Source organism: Canis lupus, chromosome 16, assembly GCF_011100685.1.
Source record: "Canis lupus familiaris isolate Mischka breed German Shepherd chromosome 16, alternate assembly UU_Cfam_GSD_1.0, whole genome shotgun sequence".
Classification (NCBI taxonomy): Eukaryota; Metazoa; Chordata; class Mammalia; order Carnivora; family Canidae; genus Canis; species Canis lupus.
The window spans coordinates 8,631,797-8,652,415 of NC_049237.1; the positions used below are offsets into that span (position 1 = coordinate 8,631,797).

Below are 20,619 nucleotides of genomic sequence, written 5' to 3' on the forward strand. Positions count from 1 at the left end.
ACAAGTGATTATTTTTAAATCCATCAAAATGGAGCCAAATTTGGCAAAATGTTGCCACCTTTTATAGCTTATTTTGAGACTTATTTGACTTATTTGAGTCTTATTTTGAGACTTATTTTGATTTGTGCCAAATATCGCTTGTTTAAGTAGGCCATCCCTCCTCCACCTACTTCTAGTGCCACTCGAGACATGTGCTGAGTTAGCAAACACATCCAAGTGTGTTCCTGGCCTCTTCTCTTTCATTGGTTTGTCTGTCACTGCCACACTGTCACCTGGTGGAGCTTTATTGTAAGTGTTGGCCTCTGGTGAGGCATACCCCTATTTTGTCTGTCTTTGAACTGCCTGAGCCCTTGGTAGTTTGTTCCTCTTTAGAAATTTTTATATCTCACTGGCTTATCTCCATTGTGATTTTTGAAATTAGAATTGAATGGACTCTTGTCAGTCCTGGGAGAACTGACATCATAGTGATGCTCAGACTGTGTCTTCATATACATAATAGCATCTAATTTATTTAAATTTTTAAAAATATCTTTTAGTAGTTCTGTAATTTCTCCATTAAGATCTTGATGTCTTTTGCTAGAGAAATCCTTTTTCCCCCCACTTATATTTAGATATAATTGACACACAATTCTGTAGAAGTTTAAGGTGTGCCGCATAGTGACTTGACTACGTATACATTGCAAAATGACTAGCACAGTAAATTTAGCTAACCTCTCTCACTTCATACAGTTAAAAAAAACATTTTTTTCTTCTATGATGAGACCTTTGAGAATTTATTCTCTTAGCAAAGTTTAAATATGCTATAAAACATTGTTAACTATAGTTGTCATGTTTATACCCCCAGTAAAAGAAATTTGTTTTCTCTCTGCTGATACATAGAAACGCAGTTGACTTTTGTCAACAGTTGTATTCTGCAACTTTGCTAAAATATCTTAACTCAGAAGACTCTACTGATAATTCATTTGAATTTCCTGTATAGTTATCTATATATTCTACTTATCTAGAAATTAATATCTGTGGGTAGCATTTTAATTTTTTTTATTCTTGTTTGTTTTTATTCATTTTACTTCTTGTTACCGTGACTAGGACCTCCCATGCCATGCTGAATAGAAGTAGTGATAGCTGGAATATTATCTTTTTTTCCTTTTCCCCTTGATTTTAGGAGTAATTATTAAGTGTTTCACTTTAAGCATGAGTGAATGTTTGGAATATTTGGCCTTTTTTTTTTTTAAAGATTTTATTTATTAGCACAAGCAGGGGGAGGGGCAGAAGGAGAGGGAGAAGCAGACTCCCTGCTTAATGGGGAATCCAGTGTGGGGCTCGATCCTGGAACTCTAGGATCACACCCTGAGCTGAAGGCAGACGCTCAACCACCGAGTCAACCAGGGGTCCCACCTTCTGTATTTCTAATATTCTCCTTTTTTTCTTGATTCATCTTACAGAGGTTTATTAATTTTATTAATATTTTTCTTGTTTTAGTAAGAACCAGCTTGTCCTCTCCTCCTCCCACTTGGAAGCTTTTTTTTTTTTTTTTTTCTTAAGGAGTGTCACATTTATATTCACATCCTCCAGCTGAGCATCTACAAGACTACAGGTGGAACCTGAGTATTGACTTGGCAGGTGGAGATTTCAGTTTACCTCTCATGTTCTTCTGCAGGATCCTGTGTGCTGAGTCAGCCAGCAACTTTCACTTTGATTGTCTAGACTTTGACTCCATGATGTTCGGCGCTGCCCCAGCCCGCCGCCTCTCCACAGCCTCCTCAGTTACTAAACCTCCACACTTCATCCTCACCACTGACTGGGTTTGGTACTGGACCGACGAGTTTGGCTCTTGGCAGGAATATGGAAAACAAGTAAGTGTCACAGAAAGAGGGCAAATGTTTTCTGCTAAGGGTCCATGATGGAGGAGCCATTCCAGACATGAGCACAAGGGTTGTTCTGGAGAGTCCTTGATAGAGCCAAAGATCCCCAGGTCCCACTGTGACTCATTTGCTTTAGGGAAATTAGGGCAAAACTAACTACTAACTATTAACTTGTTTCTTTGTATGAGGTTGTGTCTTTGAATGATTAGGTATCTTGCTGGCTCCATGAGAACTAAATTACTATACATTACAGTGAGATGACATTTCTTCATTGGTTTTATTAAATGGAGTAGAAAGATGCTTCTCTTACTGTTGAATAGGTAACTCCAGACCAAGTGCCTGTGTGTGCAGGAGAGTTTGTGTAGCTGCATAATAAACTTTAAGACTTTCTGAAGCTGGCTTTTCTGCCTTCTGTGTAGCAGCAAGTCCACAGAACATGGGCCAGTGTAAGAAAATGGATTTATTTCAGGTATTGATTTGGAATCTGAATCTAATAACTGCTGCTGTCAATAATTTGATGATGCTGGATCAGATTAAAGGGAGCCCCTTGATCTGTAGAGGTATCGGGAGGTCACCATGTCTATAGGGACAGCTTTCCCAATTGAAAACTGGGATATGTGGTCTGATAGACATTGTAAGAGGCTATATTAAAGCTTTGGTTTCTTACCCTTTTTTTTTTTTAAATATTTTATTTATTTATTCATGATAGTCACACAGAGAGAGACAGAGAGGCAGAGACACAGGCAGAGGGAGAAGCAGGCTCCATGCACCGGGAGCCCGATATGGGATTCGATCCCGGGTCTCCAGGATCACGCCCCGGGCCAAAGGCAGGCGCCAAACCGCTGCGCCACCTGGGGATCCCTGGTTTCTTACTCTTATCTGCACCTGGAATTTCTTTTTCTCTGGGAACACTGTAATTAGAGCTGCATGAGAGCAGAGAGTTTTGTCTCTTGTGTCACCGATGTGCCCCTGTATGGAGGACAGTGCCTGCGCCTAGCAGGTCCTCAGAGCATAGACTGGCTGGCTGAAGAACAGAGTAATAGCTGCCCTCTGGTTGATTGGACGTGGTCATTCTCAGCAGGGGCCTCACTTCCGCTCTCATCTGCTTCCCCTCCGTGTCCTCCATGGCTAGCCTTTTCTCATTAGCTGTTCTGTCTGTCTTCTTTCCCACCCATCTCCCCCTCTTGAGCATCCTAGGGCTTCTTCCACTTTCCTTGCCATGTGGATTTGTTCAAGGAGACTCCCTGGCGTTGCTCTTGGTTTGATCAGAAGCAGGAGAGGAGAGGCCATGCCTGGTATTGAGCAGGAGTGAATGTGGGGCTGATTATGCTCTGTGAATGGGGCTTACCTGGTGACATCATGAAGGAACCCATGGCAGGCGAGAAGCACTTAGCAAATGTGATGACCTCTCATGTTTTGTTTTCTGATTTGTCCCACTTCTTGGGGAGATGAGTGGGATGACACTTATAGACCCTATAGTCAACTTATGCAAAAGTATGCTTCCCTAGGTGACTTTGCAAAACTGGATTGTCACAGTTTTAGAAGGTGGGGTCCTTTCTCCACCAAACACCCACACTTAGGGCTTTTCCTTTTTCTTGTCTAGGCTGCTACTACTTGCAGTATAGTCAGAGTGTATAACCTCATTTAGAAGAGTGAAAATCTCTGGGAATGACCTGTATTTGGGTATCATTGATGCACCACTTGATGGTGGAGTGCAGGTGCACATGTGTGGTCTCATTTGGTACCATCGACTGGATCTTCTCCTAGGGTGGCCTGTCCATTCTATCTCCTCTTTTCCCACACACTTCTGGTGTCACCCCATATTTGGATTTATCTCTTAGTTTTCTGCTAATTGCCAGTTTAGGACCATGTTCTTTTGATTCAGGGAAGCTAGATTCTTTCCTGTCTGAGCTCAGAATGTACAGCCCAGTTTTAGGTCCAGATTGCCTCTGCCCTATATTAATTTCCTAAGGCTGCCATAACAAAGTACCACAAACTAGGTGGCTTGAAACAACAGTGATTTATTGCCTTACAATTGGATGCAAATCGAAGTCAAGGTGTCAGCAAGGCCACATTCCCTTTGAAATCTGTTAGGAATCCTACTTGCCTCATCCTAGCTTCTGGTGGCCTCGCTGGCGTGTAGGTGCTTCAGTCTAGTCTCTGCCTTGTCATCACCTGGCCTTCTCCCTGTGTCTGCCTTCACGTGGCTGTTCTCTCATAAGGACATGGGTTTTGTGGATGAGGGGTCCATCCTACTCTGGTATGATCACATCTTAACTAATTATATTTGCAGTGACCCTTTTCCTAAATAAGGTCAAGTTTTGAGGTACTAGGATCAAGATCTCAACTTATCTTTTTAGGCAAAGGGGGTGGCACAGCTCAGTCTGTAACCTAAGGTATTACTGTTCTCAGCCACTGAATTTTCCTGTGTTAAACTTGACATCCCTGAGGTATTGGGCTCCAGGATACCTTAACCCTGACCTGTATCCTCTTTGAACCATCCACAACAGGCTTCTTATGTCGATTGGCCTTTTGCATTTTTTTCCCTTTCCTGTGATCTTCTTTGCCTTGATCTAAAACCTCTACAACTGCCCTCACACTTTTGTACCCGAACAACACATCCATCTCTACTTGAAAGGTAAGACCCCTGTGTATTCCTCCACTAGCCAGACCCAAATCTGCCAATCTGCCATCATTGTTACTTGTTTATCTAGTCACTTCTCATAGAGTGCCTGCAGGAGGTGGGATCCTGCCGGGCATAGCCCCCACTGTGCTGTATACCCTGGTGAAGGGTCAAGGGCCCAGGTGTCAAATCTTGTGGCATTTCCAGCCTTTGTGCACTCCCTTCTCACCTGGCTGTCTTGCTCCTCCTCCATCTCTTTCATGGGCTGATGCTTTCTACTTCCCTTCATGAATGTTGGGGTGTCCCAGGGTCCAGCCCATGCCCCCATTCTTCTGATGTTAGCAGCCACCTTAAGTGATCTTTAAGTCTCTGTTTCCAGACTAGATTCCTCTTCGAAGTTCAGACTGGTCTATCTAGATACCCGCCTGGTATTTCTGTGGCATCTTTGCTTTTTGTTCTAGGCACAGTGCTATGTACTCTTATATCATGATAGGGGTATGATGTAAGTTTGTTACTGTTCCTATTACCATTCTGTTGAGATCTTGAGGTTCAGAGAGGTTAAAATAACTTACCATGGTTGTAGAGGAGCCAGAATTCAAACTCAGTCCGTCCTGAAATCTTAGATGTTCTATAGGTAATTGGAGAGAAGGTGTGGGATCAAAATGGGCAATTCAGAAATAGAAGAGCTCTCCACGGGCCCAGGAAAAGGACACAGAGGAGGCCTAAGCTCTGAAGGATGGTGGGTACAAGAATGGATAGGGAAGAGGCAGCTGTGTCAGGCCATCCCTCCATGCGGATTGGAGAATTCAGTGTTGGCATTTACCTTCATTCGAATGATTGTGTCATCCATTATGAATAATTTGAATGCTCTCTCTTCTTTTGCTACCATCTGGCTAGCCGGACCTGCATTTACTATTTTCCTGGGCAGCTTTTAGGAGACATTCGTGTTGGCTTCTATTTCATGCCTCCCTCTCCTGCCACACCCCTGCTCCCTGGCTCTTCTCACTCACTCCCCAGCCTCCCCCCAAACATGGATATCCACCATGGGCATGTCTGCAGTGTGGTGTGGATCGCACCTGGCAGCTTTCTTCATCGTTGTAGGTTCCTGCCTTCACGAAGTATCTGGCTTTTCCCTCACAGGGCATGGAGCACCCTGTGACTGCCGTCAACAGCAGTGATTTGGAGAAGGCCTACCTGGCGTACTGTGCACCAGGCTCTGACGCCCAGGCAGCCATTCTGAAGTTCCAGGCTGGAAAGCACAAATACGAGTTAGACTTCAAAGGTACTTCCTGACACACTGCCCTCACCGAGCAGGACTTGGCCATCTCTTGGCTCTGTCTTTTCTGCCTTCACCCTGTAGAAGCTCCATGTACACATTGAGGGCCAGGATGGAAAAGGACAGGATGATCCCTGCTCCTGAAGAGCTGCTCACCTGGAAAGGGAGACAAACTAAACAGATGATGCCAGCTCAGTGGGATAAAAGAGAAACTGCCCAGGGAGGGGGTTGGTGAGGAGACAGGAGCCTGAGGAGGGTTGGGGGAACAGGTGGGGTCTGCATGTGTGCGGTGGTGGTGGTCCTGTGGGCCATCGATGAGTCCCTGTGGTCCTAGGTTAACCTCAGTCCCTGACCAGTGTCATAACTGTTCTGTGCACCCCGCCTCATCCCCCCAGCATGGTGGCTCCACATCAACTTCTCAGTCAGCACCTGTGGCTTAGGTGGGCTACAGATTGAATGCGTGCTAGACACACACTTTCATTAAAAGTTGCTAGAAGCAGATTACCTGTGCTTGTGGTGTCCTGATACTGGACTTTAAGTGACTTGTCCTGGTTGCCTTTGCAGACAGAAACAGGCCCCATAACCTTTGGGTTCAGTTCATCTAAGAGACTGATTTGGGAGGATTTTTTTTTTAAGTTTTAGTTTTTTCTGTGGCTTCTCTTAAGCCATTTCCTCATGGATATATCAGTCTAGCTCTCTTTAACTCTGAATCCTTCTGAATGTTCAGAACCTTTTGAGGGAATTCACTGGGCATTCCTTAGTAATAGTAAATATGGTTTACTATTTTCTCTATTTTTTGGGACCTTCTTCTATGTGGAGGGCAGAAAACTGTATGTGGTGAATTATCCTAAAACCACTTTATCTGCCTGCTATGGTTTTGGAGTGCTGATCATCTTGCTGAAGGTGGAATCTCTGCCGCCTCAATGTGCCCTTACAGAGTACTTAAAAGTTTCTTCTGCTCTGCAGTGAGACCTGCCTACCTACCTTTAGCATCTGCTCAGGAACACTAGCCGTAGGTCAGGTGGTTTGTAGTCCACAGTGTGATAGGTACAAGTGCATGCAAGGGGACAGCAAGTGACGTGAGGGTCAAGTCTATACACCTAGCACCAATCTGACTGCTGTTGGCAACTGTTTGAAATACTTCTTTTAAGTATCTGGAAAATATCAAAACCAGAATTGTCAGACGCAAGCTTTATCATTCTCAACCTCTAGGCCCCATCCTCAGGGGACATAACAGAGAAACAGAATAAGAGTGGGAGAGAGCAACGTGCGTGCCGTTTTCTGCAAACTGCAAGAAAAAGTGTGTTCACCCCACACTGACCCGGGACCACGTGGATAGGCACAGTTCTTTTTGTTGGTAGTGGATAATAGCAGTCACAGAAGTAGTTTGAGGTGAGTTAGCTTCCTGTCTCACTGTGTGAGGTGTAGTGAAAGCAAATCCAAGCAGACACAGCAAATTTGCCAGACACACTTATGAACCAAATATTAGGAAACAAGTACAGTTAAGAAACACAACAGGTGAAATGGTTGGTTCTGTAGGATTGAGGAAGACTTGGTGCTATCATTTGAGAGACCTTTGTCACAAGCATTGCTCAAAGCCACTGCCAATGCCAAGATTCCAGAGGCAGAACTCTGACATCTGTTAGCTGGCATCAGATGGGCGGAATCCCCAAGGTCAAGGTTGTTTAGGGACTTAGCCTAATGTGTCTCTGGTAAGGGTAAATTAAGGAAAAGGTCTCACTTTTTCCTGTCCACAGAAGGCTAGGGAGTGGGTCTTACATTTATTTAGCCAATTTGCATATCCTGAAGTTTTACCAGTGAAAGCCCATTTAAGTTCATCATGATGTCACTCAAGAGGCCAGTAAAAACCCCTTGTAAGTATACTAATTATTGATGGGAGTTGAGTGGTGGACCACAGTAGGGCTTTGTAGCCATGTATGTCTGGTGTGTGGGCTCCTAATCAGAATGTGGGGGGACCTCTGGGAGTCCCGATCTTGATGACCATCTGGGCTACAGCATGAGGGACACACACCTAGATGATCACACAGTGTGAGCTGAAATGCAGTAGCATAAGTTACAGACATATACAAATTAATATTAAAATGTTTTATAAATGAAAGAAACTGGTTTTTACTCTCCGTACAGAAAGATAGGGTTTTCCTGGTGACTAGGGACACATAATCTCGCTCACAGGAATTTGTGATTTTTCAACTCGAGGGTCAGTGTCCCCTCCACCTTAAGGATGAACCTGAGGATCTTGGGGGGTGGGCATGGGGCAAGAATTTTTTTTAAAGATTTTATTTATTCATGAGAGACTCAGAGTGAAAGAGAGAGAGGCAGAGACACAGGCAGAAGGAGAAGCAGGCTCCATACAGGGAGCCTGATGTGGGACTCGATCCTGGGTCTCCAGGATCACAACCTGGGCCGAAGGCAGTGCTAAACCGCTGAGCCACCCAGGTTGCCCCAAGAATTTTGTTTATTAAAGATGGTACAGGTTTAAAAGGATTGAGAAATAATGCCACGGAGTCAGTTTAGTCAAATTTCAAAAAGTCATAAGAGTAAAATTATATTAACTCTAAATCCCACTGACTCAAGATGTAATTTGGTCTCAGGCTGAGCTGAAGCTTTTTCATATCCAAGTTGGGAAAAATTGCTAAGCAAAATAATAGTTTAAACAAGATTGGAAGGAACAATTTAAAGGTACTCATGTATAATTGATATGTCAATTACTCATCATTCATGGGTTCATTAAATTCAGTCTCCTAAGGATACCTATTTTCTTTGTGAATATTTGAAATGTGAAAATTGCTTTATTTTTTTTTAACAGACTGAATATAGGCTTTACACATTTTCCAACCATTTAGTTTGTGTTTATGAAACAGTGCTATCCCATGTGTGTATATACATTTGGTGTTTTTGTTGTTTGTTTGTTTGTTTGTTTCTCCAGTGTTCGTTCAGAAAAACCTGGTCTATGGTACGGTCAGAAAGGTTTGCCGGAGACCCAAGTATGTGTCTCCTCAGGAGGTGAAGGTGAAGCAAGCCTGGTAAGTGGCATGTGTATTAGATGGGGTGTGCTCTGCTGCAGGTACAGAAAACCTCCTCAGACTGGCTAATGCAGTAAGAGGGTTTGTTGGCTTGTGTCTGAGTGTACCAGTGCTCTGTCTCCAAGTGCCCAGCCCCGCACCAGGTACTTTCAGACTTTCCTTCACTGAATACCATAGTGCTGATGCTAATATCGGTGTTTCAGAAAAGGTCTGAGAATTCATGAACCTGGAACATCAGGGTACACTTAGCACATTTCAGAGACAGAAGTATTAGTACGGATTATAAGATGATAAATACAATGCAGGTTTTAATTAATAAAGCATTAAAGTGCCAAACTAAATGCAACATAAAATAAAGGGTAAAAAAAAAAACAAAGATGCTGAAAAAAAATTGCATAATTAGATTTTAAAAAAAGAATGATTTATTTTGAGAGAGAATGTGCATGTGGTGGGGGGAGAGGCAGAGGGAGAGAATCTCAAGTAGACTCCATGCTCAGCACAGAGTCTGATGTGGGGCTCCATCCTACCACCCTGAGATCATAACCTGATCTGAAATCAAGAGTGGGACTCTTAGCTGACTGAGCCACCCATGCATGCTCCATATAATTAGATATTTTAGCTGTTAAGTGTGCCAGTGATGTTACAGAGTCATAAAGGTATTCTTGTGTAGACTTTTCCAGAAACCAAAAAAGTTCTTCCTGACTTTAGACTACTTTAGAGAATGGTTAGGAAATAATAATCTCACTCCTCATATTTTCTCTCTGTTTCCGTCTTCAAGTGATTATATCTTTTGTTTAATAACATGGAAGGGATATTTTCAGTAACTCTTTGGGTTTTGTTATTGGTAGTGAGCTGCGATCTTGACTTCTAACAAAGCACGTTACTCTTTGCTCTCCACTTGTGTCATGTATGAATGCCAGTTCTTTTTTTTTTTTTTTTTTTGAATGCCAGTTCTGATGCCGAGTCACCTGTAGCTGTTTGACTACAGTCCTCTATATTCCATGAGTTGGGAAAGGCTTGGGGCCAGAGCATTATCTTCGTAGCTAGAAGGCTTGAGATACACAATTATAAGGCTGCTTATTGTGATCTGCAAGCCAGTCGAGGCTGAAGCTGGCTCAGCAGTTTGTATTTTCAGTTGAATAGTTGAATCATAGACTTGAGTCTTTGAAAATGTTGAAGTGATAGGAAAATAATGGAATTATACCAGTAAAAACCATGTATTTCAGTACTTGAATATCACGGTATGCCACAAACCCAAATATAGATTCTGCAGGTGTCAAGCGGCCAGCTTCATCCTCAAGGTGGATTCCCTGTGGCTGCCAAAAGCCGCTAGGGGAGCGCCTGGCCTTGTAAGCCTTTTTTTTTAAGAGCAGGAGAGGGCCCTCCTGCAGCTGATGGGGCATATTTATGAGCTTTGCTCTGATCAGACCCCTTCTGAACCAGTAGTTTTAGGCTGGATGCCGATGTGCCGAGATTGGAGTGGAGGAAGGGTCCTTTTCTCCATCTGCATGGCCCTCCCAGAGGTCCCCCACATTCTACTGGGGGAGAATGGCCTGCATGGCAAGAGGTACCACAGCACCAGTTACAGTTGGATGTGTCACAGCCTAAGCTGGGACTTCAGACCATGTTGACAGCCAGCTATGGCTTCTGTTAGCTAGAGAAATCAGGCTCATTGCCATTTCACAGCAAACTGATAGCTTCTCTGCTGGTTCTTCTGGGGTCTCACAGATGGACATTAGTGGTTGTATTTGTAGAGCATGATCATTTAAAGAAGAATTTGATAGGAGCTAGACGGAAAAGGTATGATCAGTTCAAGGAGAGGATATACTTGGTAGTCAGTATGCTCCTCCCTCTAGCCTCCAGCATTTCCACAGTGAATAGTTATTTGCATATATTTCTGATTTATCTGTATTATGTTTCTTTTGGAAAAAATGAGCAAACGCATAAATATAAAAGTGTTTTCTGATTTCCTTTTTCTTGCACTAAAGGTAGCATTTTATCTGTACTATTCTTTTCCACTTAGAAATAATTATTCCCTTTTAGTACATTGAAATCTTCTGAAATCTGTCTCATGGCTCTCCATCATCTGTACATACCCTAGTTTATTTAATTTGTCCACTTTGAAGGGATGCTTTGCATTGTTTTAGATCTTTTGTTGTTACAATGGTAATGCCACAGTGGATGATCTGGTGTATGAGCTGTTTCATATTCATGGAGGTTAAAGTTCTAGAAGGTAAATGCAAGTTCCTTTTAATGGGGTTGAACTATTATGCACTTTGCCTCAGGATGCTTGAGGTACCTGTTTCTCTCGGCCTTGCCAACAGGTGAATCATCGATCTCTTGGACTTTTGCTATTCTCATGAGTGGCAAAGGGTGTTTCAGTCTATTTTAATTTGCTTTCTCTTACAAGTGAGGTTTAATATTTTTCCTAACTGTAACAGCCTTTTGCCTTTCTTTTTCCTTGGACAGTTTGTCTTTTTGTTCAATTTTCTGTCAGCCTTTTTATTTTCTTAAATGTTAAGAGCCTTTTATCTACTAGGGAGATGAGCACTCAGTTTCTTTCTTTTTTTTTTAAGATTTATTTATTTATATATTCATGAGAGAGACAGAGAGAAGCAGAGACACAGGCAGAGGGAGAAGTAGGCTCCACGAAGGGAGCTCAATGCGGGACTCGATCCTGGGACCCCAGGATTACGCCCTGGCTCAAAGGCAGGCACTAAGCTGTGAGCCACCCAGGGATCCCCGAGCACTCAGTTTCTTATAACAAATCACAAACCTTTTCTCTTAGTTTGTTAGTTCTCAGCTTTGTTTATAAAGTGTGTTACCCACAGAATTGCTTATTTTTTAGTGAAATGTATCTATCCCTTCTGCATATTGCTTCTGGATTTACAGTTTAGTTAACTGTGACTACTTCTACTTCTGGAAGTTATTTTTGATTCTTTCCCTACCAGAGTCTACCTTAGATACAGTGTGGAAAAATCTGTTTGTCTCCTTTCTGAGACTGGATGTCTTTTATTATGACTGTAACATAGTCTTCAGGGAGGGCCACAGACACCGCACATCAGAAATGAAAGTGATCATTTTGGTCAAATTCAGAGTAAGATATGACTGATTCAGGATCCTCCCCACTGCATACCCTGAGAATCACAGAGTCAATGTAGTGAGGTTTGTGGCTCTTCTGATAACCCATGTGACAGCAGCCATGTAACTCTAGCAAGCAAGTCCACTGGGGACTCTGAGTGAGCGTGGGTCACTTTCAGAAACAACTTCTCTGTTTACACAAATGACAGGATCCCTAAATATGATCTCCACATTCCCACATTCCAGAGTTCTTTTTTTTACATTCCAGAGTTCTAATATGAGAATTTGATGTAGAGTTTGAAATGGCATTTGTATATCAGCTTTCTGGTTTTAGTTCCTTACTGTCCTTGTATCCTCCAAAAACAATGTTTTATTCATGTGATTGGATCTTATTTTTTCTTTTCTTCCCACTTTATGAAGATATTTTCAGTCATTTCATTTTTCCCCCTTCTACTAGTTTGGAAGTTACAAACTAGGGCAGCCCAGGTGGCTCAGCAGTTTAGTGCCACCTTCAGCCCAGGGCATGATCTTGGAGACCCAGGATTGAGTCCCATGTCAGGCTCCCTGCATGGAGTCTGCTTGTGTCTCTGCCTCTCTCTCTCTCTCTTGAATAAATAAATAAAATTTTTAAAAAAGAAAGGAAGTTACAAATTATATTACCTTTTATTTTAAAGGTCATACTAGAAATTATAACGTGTTTTTAGGTATGAGTTGATCAGTGTCTGTCTTCTCATCAGCTGGTAGAAGGGCTTTCATATGCCTTATTCCATTAATTTCCTCTCTTGTTTTTAAACTTCATGAGGTACTGTTACTTTATACTAGGAATGTTGCATTAGATTCACTCGCATTTTACTACTTTGTCTTTTCACATTTTCTTAGATGGAGGTCTGTTGGAAAACTATTTTTGTTTGCCTGAGTATATCTTTACTTTGCTCTCAATCTCAGAAGATATTTTCACTGGCTATAGGATAGCATCTTGTGTTGTGGTTATTTTCTCCTAGAACATTCCACTGTCCCCTGGTTTCCATTGCTGCTTTCACAAAATCAGCTGTTAGTCTAACTGGAGCTTTTCCAGAATCCCTCTTGTCTTCTTTAGCTGCCTTTCAGATTGTGTCAGTCTTGCTGCTAGACACTTTTATTAACCTGGTGTGGGTGGGCATGTGCTTTTATTTATCCTGTTGGAGATTCTTGGGACTTCTTAGACCTTTGTGTCACTCTGAGAGTCTCCTTTGTTCTCTTTAAAATGGCCTCCAGCCTTTCCTCTCTCCTCTTTTTGGAGCTTTGGTTGTGTTCTGACTAGATCTTGGCCTTCTCTATCTCTCCTTTGTGTCCCAGCTTCTCCTCCACATTTACTGTCTCCTCCCTGCTGGGACCACATTCTGGATAACCACACTTGCTGTCTAGTTCGGCTCACTCCTCTGTCCTCAGGTGGTCTCCCCTGCTTGCACAAATGTCTTTGGAACCTCTACTAGCAAGGACTGTATCTTTCACTTCTGGAAGTTCTTCCTGATTCTTTTCCAAACTCTCCACATCTTTTTATAGCTCAGTTTCTTGCATATATTTTTAAAGTTTGTGTTTTACGTCTTCAAACACGGAAAGAATAATTGTTGTGCTATAATCTGCCTTGTAATTTCAGCATCTTAAGTCTTCATGGTCTGTTTCTGGCTGATTCTTGCTTGTGGGGCCTTGATTAGTTATTTTTAAACTGTGCTGTTTTTCTAGGAGAGTTATTTGTGGGAGTTGTTTGAGGCTTAGGATGAAGGTACATGTCTCATGCCCGTAGAAACAGAAGGTAGATCTATTGTAGGAAGAACAGCATTCTGAAACAGAGTCAGAAAGATTTGGAATTATAGTGACACAGTCCCTGTTCCTAGACCTGTTGGGTCATGTGTCTTTTAGAGCTTAGACTTTATTTTATCTTTTGGAAAGATATGGTGCTTGTGTTATGTGAGACCTGTAATTAAGCATGCTAATATTGCAGCAGTATGAAATAACCATAGTCCCTTAGTTCCAGTCAAATTTCTACTGCCAAATGCGGTGTTTTTTTTTTTTTGTTTGTTTGTTTGTTTGTTTGTTTAGGATTGATTTATTTTTTGAGAGAGAGTGTGAGCTTGAGCTTTGGGAGGAGAGGAAAAGGGAGAAAGAGAATCCCAAACAAGGCTCCCTGCTGAGTGCAGAGCCTAACACGGGGCTCTATCTCCTGTCAGACACTTGACTGAACCACCCAGGTGCTCCTGCCAAATGAGTTTTGATGTAAATTTTCTGTTCTTTAAAAATGTTTTGTATGCCAATTATACCTCATTGAGGCTGCTTGAAAGAAGAATTCTTTGAATTTTAAAATTGTGGATAAAAGTTTGTACATGCTGCTTTTATCAGATACTCTTTGCCTTCCATGCAAGAGTTGAGATACAGGTGAGAAATGGATCCCTCATACCTGATTGTTTGGGTTTTGGCCACATGAGCAAAGATAGATGTACTCCTACATGGTGGATAGTGTGCTTATTAGGTGCTTCCTCACCTTCTACCTGCTTTTACAAAATGGTATGCTGAGACCCTAGACTGGTGGTACCAGCTAGTGGAAGCTGCTTAGAGTAGATCTGCTGGAGTCTAAGAACAAAATATTTCAGTGTTTTTGTTTACATTTTGTAGCAGCGTCAAGTTTCAAGGCCCAAAGAGCATCCCAGACCATTGGGACCCCTCAGCCCTGCCAGACCCTGGCTTTAAGGTATGGGACTCGCGCTGCCTTGGGTCATGGAGGAGGGTGTTCTTAGACATAGTTAGTGAGCAGACTCCACCACTGAGGAAGCTGTGTGGTCAGGCTAGAGCAGGAGGGAGGAGCTAGTGGGGTTTTATTTTCAGGTCGTGGGGACTTTAAGGCTGAATGCTCACCATTCAGAAGAAGATGGTTATGGCCCTAAGGGGAGAGAATATATTGTGGATCGAGGATGATGATCTGGAAATCTCTGGAAAGGGCAGAAATAGGAGCTTAACAGCTGCTTAGCCAAATAAGTATTAGTTTTACTAAGCAAGAAAAGAAAAACCAGGGGAGGATTTGAGTATGATGAGGGATATGTAGAGGGGGAGTTGCTGTTGGAAGGTGCCAGATACTAGAAGATAGGGAACATCAATTCAGATGGCTCATGTAGGGCCTGCCAGCTAATGAGACCTATGCTGAGTTCTGTAGAGTACTCAGGCCATTGTCCATTACCACCTCTTGAATGTGGGGCACTCAGATGGCCTTCTGATGCTGGCTCCCTGTCAGGCACTGGGCATACAGGCTCTGTGCCTGTCTGCCGTGAGATGTCGACTCTCATTGGGTTGTACAGAATGTACACAGACTCCAGCAGCACAGACACATGTGAGAAGGGCTGGGCGAGTTTGAACAATAGTAGTCAGTGTCACAGAACGAGGTGACCATATTGAGGGGAATGGAGAAAGCTTCACTGGGTCCACACCTAAGTGATGGCTGATGCTCGTACAGGCAGAAATAGGGGAAGAACATACAAATCAATGGAAATTGCATAGGGAAGGAGCCCAGGTCAGGATGGAGGATGTGCACAGACACTGGGGGAGCAAGAGGGAGGTCAGGGCTGTGTTCTGGAGCCCTTGGTCGTGAGGCCAAGCTGAAGGCCATGGCAGGTATGGGAGCCCTTGACAGTCTGGTCTTGGAGGGGCAGGCTGGTTCCATATTTGAGGAAGAGGAATTTGGTGTCCTCCCATGGGATGGGAGCAGGGAAACCAGAGTCATAATTTCAGTTGCAGGAGACCCATGGACATTCAGACTGAACACAGGGTAGGGGAAGGCCATGGTACAGAGGGATTTCTCAGGAATTCCCAAATGCGCTGTCATGGGGCCAAGCCTGTTTAGCTGGGAACAGGGGGGCTGGTTAGGTGCAGACAGCAAGTGCAGGAATTGGTGGATTGTCACTGTGCGAACGTCAGCTGCCCTTGCTCTGGGCCCCTCCTGGTGCATAGGGAGTGCTATTCCCAGAGCAAGACACTAAGGGAGAGGTAGGCTCACCTGGGAGGATGCGGTAGCACCAGGTGCTGCACATCTCATGGCGCTCCTGCACATCTCATGGCGCTCCTGAGTTGATGTGTGCCCATCTACCAGCCTGCCTCTTCCTTAGCACTTGCAGTGTGGCGTGCTCCCACCACACTGCTGTCTGTGAGCCCAGATCTGCTTTAATTGGGTTTGCCTGCCTCCACCAAACAAGTGTGCTCCACATTTATTGACACCAGCTCTGGTCTTATAGACTATATAGTCTGCCCTGTGTGGGTACAGAGGAGGAGTGGGGACACCCAGGGGGGTGTTGGCATGAGCATCATGTATCTGCCCTTTAGGAGGATTTCACAGTGAACAAAAGGAAAGTGACCACAAACTGCCTACCCCCCCATGACACCTGAAGAGACTACACGTCTGGGCCAAGGGAGAGTAGTGATCACTCTGGTCTTGCCTGCAGTTCTAGCATTTTATGAGCAGACCTGGAAGGGACTGATTTATATTTTACACTTTGATGATAACAGAAAAAAAATGTTTGCTTCTTGTAGAAAATTACCCTCAGTTCTTCATCAGACGAGTATCAAAAGGTCTGGAACCTCTTTAACCGCACGCTGCCTTTCTACTTTGTTCAGAAGATTGAGCGAGTCCAGAATCTGGCTCTCTGGGAAGTCTACCAGTGGTATGTTAGGGGCTCATTGTTAGTGGGCTGGTGACTGTCCCTCCAATCCATACACGGTAGGCTAGCTGCTTGCCAAATGTGTCCAGGGTTTGAGGGACAACCTGAGATAGCAGTCATTGCTTGCCCGGTGTTGGTGGCATCAGGAGCTGTGTCCCTGCTTTCCTCTCCATCTCTCCATCTTTACAGCTTAGTGTCGGCATATTCCTCAGAGCCAAGGGGACTAAAGCTGCCCTAGTAACAGAGCCCGCACTTGCACATGTGCATTCTGCCTCCCTGCGTGGAACTGGTCAGTAGGAGCCACCCGCACCCCAAGGCATATAGAGCTGTTGTCCTGACAGCCAGGGAGCCAGACCTCATTTTCGGGCCTGAGGACTAGCATGTTCTTGGGTGCTCAGCAACTTGTCCTTGTCTGCAGCAGGTCACCAGGGAGGGAGGGCCTGAGGTCCTGCTGACCTGTCCCCAGAAGAGGGGGTTGGAGCAGTGTCATCTGTACTCTGGGCCCAGTGATGAAATCAGGGTAGCTTAGAGCAGGTAGAGGGATGGCCCCTCAACTGACCAGCATCTCCCAGCTTCCCTGGCTAAGCTCCCTTGGGAAGCAAGGTGGTGAGGAAGAAGAGGTGGTGTGTGTGCTTGCCAGTGGCTGGCCTGCTGTGGGAGTGCAAGAAGCTGCCGACATCTAGATCTGTGGAAGGAAAGGCTTCCCTTCTGCTCTTCACCCAGGTCCCGCTGCTCACCCTCTTTCCCATGCCCTGGCGCCTGCCTGGTCTCATGGGCCCGGACTCCTGATGTTTCTAATAAAATGTGTTTTCCTGGGTCGAGTGGCCTATATTTGGCAGCAGGCACTCTCTGCCTCCAACGTACATTCCTCTCCCATGATTCTAGGCAAAAAGGGCAAATGCAGAAGAGAAATGGAGGGAAGATGGTAGATGAGCGGCAGCTCTTCCACGGCACTAGTGCCAGTTTCGTCGATGCCATCTGCCAGCAGAACTTTGACTGGAGGGTCTGTGGTCTTCATGGCACTTCCTACGGCAAGGGTAAGGGCAAAGGTGACCCCACTGGCAGAACCTGGCTTTACTCTTTTAGAGCAAATTGATGGAGGGCATGGGGGAACCAGCATGAGTTGATGAGCTGGGTCAAACTCAGTGAGTGAGGACCCCTGGCCCTCGCGGGGGGGGGGGGGGGGGGGGGGCGCCTAGCCGGTGGCCCCCTTACTCCTCTGTGTGCAGCCAGGAGCCTTACCCAAGGTTGGAGAAGGGTTTTGTGTCCCTGTGGAGTAGAGGCCCTGGAGATGGTGAGCATGAGTCAGGGGAGGAGACCAGGTGCCTTCCCAGCCCCGAGCCTGGCCCCAGGCTGTTGCCTGCTTGATCATTAGGATGAGAATCTGAATACTTGAGGGACGCTTGTGTCCATGTCATTCCAGCCATAATGGGAGTTCTCTATTTTCCTGTGTTATTTTTAAACTCTATTTGGAAATAATTTCAAACCCGGGGAAGTCTCCAGAATAATATTTTTAAAACTCCTACATAAATTTTACTTAGATTCATCAGCTTAACATTGTGCCGCATTGGCTTTATTTCTTCTGACTCATTTGCAAGTAAGTAGGTGGCATAGGTCCTGCTCTTTCCCCCTTGAGCACCTCCTAAGAACAAGGACATTCTTTGCCGTAACCATGACATGGTTGCTAAATTGAAGCATCTTGTGGTACTGTCATCAGCAGCCCCCCTCTGACTCTATCACTTGTCCATCAGTCAGCCTGAATCAGGTGTGGCAACAGCTGTGGGGGCGGGATGGACAGAAGCCAGTGGTGGGTCGTATTTCTGCATATGTGTATGTGGCAGTCTCTGATGCAGGTTCCTGTTTGCTGAGCTTCAGAAATCTCTGCTAGGCTGCCAGTGGCTACGGTTCCATGTATGGGATCTTGTTACCTTTCTGCACCAACCCCATGAGGCTGGCATGACAGCCCCATTTTAGAGCTGAGGAGACTGAGGTTTAGGGGCTAAGTAGTGATGTGCCCAGGGGACCCTTAGGATTTGAGAGAGGCAGAACCTGAGTTTTCTGTCTCAGAGTTAGGTGATTCCCCCTAATGCCCTTCGTGAGGGAAGAGACTAGGAAAGAGGGAGGACAGGGAGATAGGAATGTCTCCTGGTTGACAGGACACCTGAGCCTCCCCTGCCAGGCTGCGGGCTGTGCCCCCCAAAACCCCACTGAGCCCACACGTGTCCTTCCTTGCAGGGAGCTACTTCGCCCGAGACGCAGCTTATTCCCACCACTACAGCAAATCCGACACCAAGTCCCACACGATGTTCCTGGCCCGGGTGCTGGTCGGGGAGTTCATCCGAGGCAACGCCTCCTTCGTCCGCCCCCCGGCCAAGGAGGGCCTTGGCAACAACTTCTATGACAGCTGCGTGAACAGCATGTCGGACCCCTCCATCTTCGTGATCTTTGAGAAGCACCAGGTCTACCCGGAGTACGTGATCCAATATGCCAGCTCCAACAAGCCCACAACGGGGACCTCCACCCTCTTCTCCTTGGCATCTTTCTTTAGCAGCCGGCAGTGAGCACACAAGGGTGTTTTAGGTGCCTTTCAGGCATGTCTTCCTTGGCGTTGCTATTTGGGAAGGGTTTTTTTTTTTTTTTTAACAAAAACTTTTAATGAACTGTTCATTTAACGTTGACTTCCTGATGAAGTTACAGTCTTAATCTCACTAATAATGGTTCGGTTTTAAGCCACTTTTGGGCTCATTAGTAGACTAACCAGAAGTGATTATAGGTGGGCCTGTTACTGCTTTTTACTAGTGGGTTAAAGTTTTATTATTTACACTCTGTCGACTTTGCAGCTGATTGGCACCAGGCACAGAGTTTCCAGGTACTATTTTATGGATTGATTTTAAATTTAACTTTCTGTCTCTGCAGTGAGTAATTTGGTTTTTCAGGGTCTCAGTGGCATCTTGTTTAATTTTTTCTCAAAATGACATAGTAGCCATCATCAGTCCAGGAGGTAGTCACTCTGTTGCTCTGGCTTTAATCCAGGCACCCCTTCTTCTCCTGGGCTCCTGCCCTTGGAACTGGCCCATCTATCGTGGTGTTAGAGCAAGTGGCTACTGTGTGGTATCACTGTGGCCCTGTCAGTTTCCCTTTGTCCTGGAGGGGTCAGCATCACTTAGTGGAAGGTGACATGGATGAGGGGCTGCCCCCAGGGATCCCCAGGGCTCTGCCCACGAATGCCCATTCCCACATCTCCTAAGCACACTGGATACCCTCTAAATATGGGTTTTCTGTTCCTGTGAGATTTGGATACCTGTGCTGCAAATGTCACAATGGAGTATGGAAATAAAAGAATATTTATCTGAAGTGCACGACACCAAAGCTCATTCTTCAGCGTCTATCGAGCACCTGCTGGGTAGAGGCACTTCTCTGGGTGTTGGGCTATAACAGAGCCCCCATTACTGCCCTTGGGGGCTGTGTGTGGACTTATCCTGAAGCTGATGAGCCTGAAGGTTCAGGGCCTCTCACTTGCCGGGGCACCTTCCACAACCCTAGCAGGGGCCCTAACTATATGGCCACATGGTCTTACATCTCTGTTATATTTGCAAAAGTTACATATTTATTTTTTTTCTTCCCCACCCAACCCCTGTAGTTCCAAGTTCCGCAAAACCCAGATTCACTACTGAGCAGAGGGTGTTGTGGACATGGAGGGGTGGGTGCATCCTGTGCGTCTTTCACTCACTCACAGCAGTTGATGGGAGTCTCTCTGGGCACTGGCGGGCTCTGCTCTGGGGGAGGAGGAGCTGGCAGGGCAGCTCTGTGTCTTGAGGTGGCTGTACTGTTTGGTCTCTGGGTTCAGTCCTCAGCAGTGGGCTGTCCCTCCTCCCCTACACCCTTCTTGCCCACCCCCACCTTCCTAATACAGTGTGTCCACTCCACGTGATGCCTCCGCTTCTGTCACTTTATCCTGGAGTTCTCAGATCCAAGGCTGTTGAGTTTTTCCATCTCTGGACCAGGGTTAGGGGGTACCCTGGAACCTTACCCAGGTCAGCTAGTCAAGGCAGAG

General features: G+C 45.1%; 1 protein-coding gene across 1 annotated transcript in view; it reads left to right on the forward strand.

Annotated features, from left to right (window-relative positions):
* PARP12 (poly(ADP-ribose) polymerase family member 12) overlaps positions 1-19,927 on the forward strand; it is a 38,825-nt gene extending 18,898 nt beyond the window's left edge. The window contains exons 6-12 of the mRNA XM_038559410.1: positions 1,658-1,853; positions 5,626-5,767; positions 8,709-8,805; positions 14,536-14,611; positions 16,438-16,568; positions 17,451-17,602; positions 18,801-19,927. Of these exons, the coding sequence (XP_038415338.1) occupies positions 1,658-1,853; positions 5,626-5,767; positions 8,709-8,805; positions 14,536-14,611; positions 16,438-16,568; positions 17,451-17,602; positions 18,801-19,126 (1,120 nt within the window). The 3' untranslated portion in view covers positions 19,127-19,927. The remainder of the gene's footprint in view (positions 1-1,657; positions 1,854-5,625; positions 5,768-8,708; positions 8,806-14,535; positions 14,612-16,437; positions 16,569-17,450; positions 17,603-18,800) is intronic.
* The last annotated feature ends 692 nt before the right edge of the window (positions 19,928-20,619 follow it).